Source organism: Henckelia pumila, chromosome 4, assembly GCF_033568475.1.
Source record: "Henckelia pumila isolate YLH828 chromosome 4, ASM3356847v2, whole genome shotgun sequence".
NCBI classification, from domain to species: Eukaryota; Viridiplantae; Streptophyta; class Magnoliopsida; order Lamiales; family Gesneriaceae; genus Henckelia; species Henckelia pumila.
In genome coordinates, this window is record NC_133123.1 from 32,060,186 (window position 1) to 32,068,548 (window position 8,363).

At 33.5% G+C, this 8,363-nt stretch overlaps 1 protein-coding gene across 1 annotated transcript; it reads left to right on the plus strand.

Annotated features, from left to right (window-relative positions):
• Nucleotides 1-4,309: 4,309 nt before the first annotated feature.
• On the plus strand, nt 4,310-8,135 carry LOC140866113 (heptahelical transmembrane protein 4-like). Its single transcript, XM_073271011.1, has 4 exons — nt 4,310-4,646; nt 4,834-5,096; nt 6,480-6,795; nt 7,178-8,135. The coding sequence occupies exons 2-4, from the start codon at nt 4,837-4,839 to the stop codon at nt 7,829-7,831; spliced, it is 1,230 nt and encodes a 409-aa protein (XP_073127112.1). The 5' UTR covers nt 4,310-4,646; nt 4,834-4,836; the 3' UTR covers nt 7,832-8,135.
• Nucleotides 8,136-8,363: the final 228 nt, after the last annotated feature.

Genomic DNA, 8,363 nt, shown 5'->3' on the forward strand with positions numbered 1-8,363 from the left:
ATATTTAAGAGTATGCAATAGCTTAGTTAAGGCTTTTAGAACACTTTAATGATAGTAGTATCATTTGGCAGTGTAGCGCGGATTATAGGCGTGGACCTAGGGCTGATAGCACTTGCCTAGATTTGAGGTACGGAAGTACTGTTCGAGATATCCTGACTGAGTATGCATTTATTATGTGACTGCATGATTTATATGTCATTGATTTATGCTGCATTCATTTGCATACTGAGCTATCTCCTTCGAGATGTCTGTTAGTAGGGTTTTTCTCTATCCTGTTAGTGGTTGGACTTCCATCGATTTGGGTCCGGCATATCCACTGGTATTATGGTATGGGAGCCACCTCCTGAAGTGACGGCACAGCGTGCTACATACCAGGGCCCGGTCTGTCTCTGTTATCTGATCCTTGACCTCAAGTTTATAGGGAGTTCACTTTGCATGCATGTATAATCATACTCTCGTACTGAGCATTTTATGCTCATGTCTCGTATTCTGTGTTTCTGGACACCCTATTCCATGGGGCAGGTTTGCGATTGGATGAGGAGGGTGGATCCAGGAGGGGCTAGTCAGTGGTTGACCAGCTGGAGCTTCGTCTAGGTTTTATTTCTGTTGTTTTGAGGTTGATACAGCTATTCGATTTGGTTGTATATTATTTGGATTAAGTACAGATTCCTTTACTTGGGATTGTATAATGTATATGGTTTCCGCAGTTTTATTCTGATATCTGTTTAAGTAAGTTAAATTGCATGCCTAAGTTCTGTTAGTAGGTGATCCGGGTAAGGGTCACTACACAAGTTGATAGATGAAAACAGTTTAGTTGAAGCATTTTATCAAACACATAAAATGCTTCAACAATGCAATCTAAAACAGTAGCAATGAATAAATGCAAGAAATAAAGAGACTCAGATTTGTTTATGGATGTTCGGAGATTTCAACAACTCCTACGTCACCCCTTCTTCCTCCTCGGAAGAATCCACTAAAAGACTTTGATTTATACAAGCCATTTGTACAAACCCAATCCAAGACTAGGACTTACCATTGCCTATCTTAGAACTCCTAGCCACCACTCGACTGTAGGCCGCAACCTCACAATCCGCATATAGTTTTACGTCTTTATGCCAAGACTACAAACACAATATTTAACGTCTTTGTGTAAAGACTCTCACTCAACTAATCTATGAAATACATATCTCTTTTATATGTGAGTGAGTTGGGTGTGAAGAACTTGAATTTTCACGCTCAAGAATTTTGATGTGTTCTTCACACCTTTGACTTTGCTCTCAACTAGCTGATTTCTTCAAGTAGGCTGCTCATGCTTTGAATCTCCTTCAATAACTTATGTTGGAACTCCAAGATGTTGTATTTATAGGCTCCAAGAGTGATATAGCCGTTAGACACAAAAATAGAGCCGTTAAAATACTTTTGTACTGTTTTTGTACCTTTTCTGGAGCTAAATGAATTTTACTAAACTGATCTTGGTAAACTGAATTTGGTGCGAAACTGGTACATTAGCAGTTTCGGCACTGTAGCAGTTGAGCGATCTTCAGTTTGGATAGGTAAACTACTCTTGGTCAAATTCAGTTTAGGTAGTTTGATAAAATGCTTCAACTAAACTGTTTTAAAGTGTGTATTCACCCCCCTCTACACACCGTGTTCGATCTTATCAATATAAATTAAATTACACATCGATGTTGAAATAAATCAATTCATGTAGATTCAAGTTTTAATCCAAAATAATAAATAAAAAACAAACCAACACACAAATATCATATATGTAAAAGTTAAAATTTAAAAAATTAACTATTTTTCCTCCTCAAAAAATCTAAAAACTATAACAATTAATATTTTATGAGATGATGTTGCAATTAACGAAGGAATATTTTTACAAGATTTGGAGATGAATATCTTCAATTGTTTTTAGCAAAACTATAAGATTGATATTATTTAAATATTATTAATTGAAGTTTGAAAATATATATGCATTAATCAATCTACCACGAGTTAGGTAATAACATAAAAAAAAGAAGTCTAGAAAAATTATGGATGACACGTCTTACATTAAATTAAAGATACTGTAAAAATTACATTGATGCAAATTTTCAATCATATGAATAAAAAAAAATATGCAACAAAACAATTGAGATAAAATATGGAATGTTAACATTTGTAATTAAAGACATTCAAAATTCAATCAAAAATTTCAGCAATGAGAGCATTGTAAGCAAAAAAAGATCAGTAGATTTCAAAAAACGAGAAATAAATAAAAAAAAGAGGATGTCCAACAAATATATTGATCGTTAACGATACTGATATACAAGTAATGGAAGATAATAACTACCAGAATGCAGATGAGAATGATGAAATTATTGTTATTCTTTACAAGTAAATATTTTTAGCATAAAAATAGACCGTCTGATTAAATAATAACGATAGAAAAATAAAAATGATTGATGAAGATAGTATCACAAGAATTGTTATTAAAAATGATGATAATAATGATTCTTTCATAGAGTACCACATGATATGAAAAATCGTTAAAGAGAGAAAAATCTCAAATATAAAAGAAAAAAATATTTGACGCAATAATTTAAATTAAGGTTTAGAATGCATTATCTATACCAATTTTTTTTTTCATAAATCAATAGTGTTCACAAAATAAGTGATCAACATATAACATAGAAAATTAAAATCATATTTAATATAATTTGATTAACATATCTCACTTATTAACAAATAAAGAATAAATCATACATACATGAGATAGAAAATAAGACGAATTCATGGTACGAAACATGTAATAATTTTTCAAGATTAATAAAAAAATAAAAAACTCGATCGAGCTATAATAATTACATAAGTTTCAATATCATTATTTTATTAATGTAAAACTACAATAAACGTAACACTTATATTTATAAGCTTACATGAATTATTGATAATGTCTTATTCTAAACTGTTAATATGAATGTAAAATAATTATGATCGTAAATAATACAAACATTGAAACTGCAAGTGTTACATTGTTCGAAAATGTTGCAAATATTATTATTAGTTGCATGTCGAAGATTATATTGATTATATCACTAAGACATGTAATAGTTTTTTTTTCAAATTAAAGTATATATTATTACCATGAAAATTATTTATTAACTGCGTATTAATATCTTCTCATCTCAATTAACTTATTTAACAATATTTAACGACAACAAAATATATTCCAACGTGCATCGCACGTGACTTTTACTAGTATATAAAATATATATATTTAACAATATAGAAAAGAAAATGTTAAAAAATCACAAATTTTGACCGTCAAAATTGTGGTATTTTTGTTTTTGCGCACTGATAAAATCATAAAATAACGACTGCCCCAATGCAACGTGAATCATAAAACAAGCCAAAAAAAAAGAAGAAGAAGAAGATAAAATATGATATGGAGAAAATGAATTAATAACAAAATTGTTGGAAAAATACAGAAGTAAAAAGATTTTGAAATAATAAAAGCATAACATGAAAAACTCAATTACACACCTGATCCGATGAGAGTATTATTACGTTCGAGTTTGACTTGATTAAAATTGGCAAATCCATTTCAAAGTTTCAAACTATCTAGTTTAATTTTTTTTAGAAAGCCCAAACCTTTTAATTAAAACTATTCTTATGTTGTAAAAAAATTGGATATAATATAAATTAATGTAACCAACAATAAAGATAAGTGAATGATATAATAAATGCTAAAATTATTTTATGTAAATAATCTAGTTGAATTACATTTACTTTGGTCAGTAAAAAAATTATAAATTACTTTAAACTGTAGGCTAATTGGAACTTATATTCTAAAAAGAGTTAACGAGATTCAATAACTGAGATATTATTTTCGTAGTAGATCCAATGATCATCATTAATCTAAATATATAGTTTCATGCTTGATTTCATTGTTAACTAAACCTCGGAAAAAGCTAGCCAAAACACACTATCATTAAAAATAAACGTATATAATTATATTTTTTTTTCACGTCAATGTTGTGTATCATTTTGGCTTGAAATAATTAAAATTATGTTAAGAATTTTATAAATTGTGATTAAACATGCTTAAATCTATAATTCTTAATGCTTAATTAATTTTCATGTTTCTTTAACACTTTGTGCTTTTAATTAGAGAACCTTGTTTGGATCAATTGAGAGAATAATTCTTTGCCACAAAGGACACGCTCGGTTAATCCTGCAGGTGGTGCCATTCTCAAAGAACAAGAAGATTGCAATTTCAAGTTTGCCCAAAAAAATTTTTTTTTTTATCAACATCTCCGCATCGACCCAAGACATCTCTTTTTCTTCGTCTCTCCATCTTTTCTATCGATGAATTATGTAATTTTTTTTGTCACCTATGAAAGAAAGAGAAAGAAATACAGCAATAAACAATATTGTCCACTAGATTTTGCCTCTTGTCACACATTAATGGCGGCTTGAGTAGGCCCCGAATCTACTTCCTCCCTTGTTTTTGTTGACTCATAAATTAGCCTCCAATTCTTGTTAGATTCGTTGAGAAGACCAAGAAATGCTCTTATAAATATATATGGTCTTTTATGCATTTCAACAATCAACAACATTTCTTGGTCGTTTCCTAGCGGTGGATTGCTTATTCTATTCAGGTAATTCTATGTCACTGCATTTTATACACACATTATGGTTCATACATACGCATGCATGAAAAAAGAGGCGAATTTCTTGACTGCCCATCTGGAGTTACGATCTGAAAAATAATTTCTTGGTGTAAAATTTTCGATAATTTTGTGTATTTATGCTTACGTTGTGTATGATGATTGGTGGACTAAGCAGAGAATGGGTAAGAACCAAAGGAACTGTGGATTGAAGTCTTGCTGTGAATCAAATGAGAATGAGAACATTTCTTCTCAATCAAGAGAAGGGAAAGGGAAAAGATTGTGGAAGAAAGTGAAGTACCAGTTGGTGGAGTACCATTCTTTGCCTGGGTATTTGAAAGACAACGAGTATATTCTGGGCCATTACAGGTCCGATTGGCCATTGAAGCAGGCCTTGCTCAGTGTTTTTACCATTCACAATGAGACCCTCAATGTTTGGACGTAAGCATTTCTTTTCTGCTTTGCTCCCATTCATTAATCTTTGTTTCTGTGGGAAAAAAGTGCGACTTTGTTCTGTGATTTGGTCATTTTGGTTGTGTAAAGATGCCATTTGTTTTGTGACATTTGAATTCTCTCTCACTTTTCACATATAATGTCATAAGATTTTGTATTTGATTTTTCAACTTTCTCCTTTTTCTCAGGCTGTATGCTTGATTATGACCATTTTACAGTTGTGAATAAGTGATGAGAGGGTGTCAAGGTAGAGATCTTATTGTAGGTATTTGGAAATTTGCTTGGTAATAAGCTTAGGAGGAGTATTTAACATCTTGGCCTGTAAGAATTAGTTTGTTTACTGGAAAAGGTCACTAATGGCCACGCAAGATCTCATATCCTCTAGCCACTGATGGTCTGGCTAGCACTTTGTGCTGCATAGCGCTTATTTCGCGGGGTTCCACCAAGTAACCAAGTTGCTATAGAAGTCAATTGTAGCCCATTGTAAACTCATTTTAAAGCTTTCATTTTTTTTCATTTGGGACAGGGGACTCACAAAATGGGCAGGTGGAATAGTGGTCGTGATTGTGTGGTCGTGAATATTTTCGTCAATGGGTGAAGTAAACAAAGTTCAGGAATTGTTGAGAGTTTGTGGGTAGCTCAAAGATGACACGAAGTATTTAAGTGCCATAAATCTTGTTGTGACCACAATCTATTGCCCTACTCAATTCAATGCTCCTTCAAGAACTAACGTCCATTGTTGGTGTGATCACGTGCACTTCAAGCCTATACATGTTAGGTTTTCATGATACAGTCTCGAGTTCGAGTACTGGGGGCATGACTGTTTTTTTCTTTTTTCTTTTTTTTTTTTAAAATAAAAACTAACACTAGTTAAGAAACTGATTATGCATGGTTTGATGCACCCTGTTCAAGAACAAGAATTTGAGTTTTGAAATAATAAGGAACAGCTACTAGAACTGTTCTTTCGCATGGTTCATCTCAAAAATATGCGCTGACAAGTAGTATTTAAGACAGAGCGACGGTACCTGAGAATGCAAGGTGACTTCTAAAGGATTAGTGGGGTATTTACTCTGTAATAATGTGGTGCACCTGGTATGGTCACTTGATCTGTGGCCACTGTTTTGTATCAAGTATTGATCAAGGAGTATCTCTAACTTAAAAGTGAAGGCTTCAAAAATTTGCATGAGTTTGATAAATATCGTGAAAATCATAAGCAAAAGATACTTTACCTTATCAGAAGTCACTGCTTTGACTACATATCTGTCCCCCGTGCAATGGTGATTTTCACAAGGACCATTTATATATTTTTTTATTTAACTTGGTGATTTATACACACATATTGAACTTGGCAACATTATTCATCATCTGCAGGCACTTGGTAGGGTTCTTCTTGTTCCTTTCCCTGACCATTTATACTGCTATGATGGTTCCAAAGGTTGTGGATCTACATAACTTACCCAACGTGCTAAAAAAAGCCGACTTTCACCAATTACAAATGGAGCTTACTACTTGTATCCAATACTTGCCACACATGTCCGATTTTCAAAGGCTTCGAAAGGGGTTGAAAACTTCCTTGCATACCATGGACTTGATACCATCCTTGACTGATTGGCATATCGTGGAACTTCTCAGCAACTGTTTACCAGAACGCCTTTCCCACATTAACCACACCGATACTTGTGTTCTGGTATTTCTCAGTTCCTTTATCCAATTCACTGTTCTCTGTCACATGGTTTACTCGTTTTCCATCTGTTATTTTCGCAAAATGGTGGTTGTGAACAGGCGTGATTCGTTGAAATCAATGTCAACAATTTCCTAGGTTCAAGTTCAAAAGACCAGAAGTTAATATTCCTGTCCTACATTAGTTTGTGTCAAGGATTTGATAATAGTTTTGTATGGATATGATATGAATTTTTATGGAGTTGGACTAATCATTTTCATACATGCGAAGTTGTCATTAGTGAAGCCATAATGTAGAGTCTCCGTTTGCTTGACATTGAAAATTATTCATTACGTTATACGTCTTCCAGAACACGTAAAAACATATCCTATCGCTCAATCTTTTGCAGAGTAGCATGAAGGATGATGTGGCAAACATAGTAGCACCATTGATATCAAGGCCAATCACACGGTGGCCATTCTTCGCCTTCATGTGCGGAGCAATGTTTTGCTTGTTAGCAAGCAGTGCATGCCACTTGCTCTGTTGCCACTCCGAACGCTTATCCTGCATCCTGCTTAGATTTGATTATGCAGGAATATCAGCCCTTATAACGACCTCCTTTTACCCCCTTGTCTATTATTCATTCATGTGCTATCCTCTCTTCTGCAACCTGTACATAGGATTCATCACAATTTTGGGTATAGGTACCATATTGGTATCCCTTCTTCCGGTTTTCCAAAACCCTGAGTACCGTAGCTTTCGAACCATGCTGTTCGCTGGGATGAGTTTATCAGGTGTAGCACCGATTCTACACAAGATCATTTTGTTCTGGAACCAGCCGGAGGCGGTCCATACAACAGTTTGCGAAGCCTTGATGGGCACATTCTATGGGATCGGAGCGCTCGTCTATGCAACGAGAGTGCCAGAGAGGTGGATGCCTGGAAAATTCGATATTGCCGGGCACAGTCACCAACTTTTCCATATAATGGTTGTGGCTGGAGCTTACACACATTATCGTGCTGGGCTCGTTTATCTCAGATGGCGCGATCTTGAAGGATGCTGAGGCTCATTCCGTTTATGTTTTCCTAATGCTGTCTTTATTTTGTATTTATGTAAGGCAAATGCTGGTAATGACATTGTTAGTGCAATTTATGTGTGTATCTATTACAGCAGATGACAGAATTAAACCATGAAACAGAACCAAAGAACTATCATGGGAGAATTCCAGTCTTTTAAATTGAAGATTGTTGGTGTAATAATGAGTGCTAACCTCCAATGCCTATGCTGTCATGTTGATACCTTTACTATTATAAATTTGCTAGAATTATCGTTTGGGGTTATTTCTATAATGTCAAAGTCAAACAATTTGTGAGAAAAATATAATGTTTCGGAATATTTGTTTTGTCATATATAGTAAATTTTATTTATATCGAAATACTTTTTAAATATTTATATATTATGATATTGTCATATATTATTCGTATATTATCTTACACATATAATGTGTGTGACTGAACGAGTAGTACTAATGATATTATTGTCATGTTGTTTTTTAAAATGGCCGTGATAAAATGAAAAGTGTGATCAATTCATAC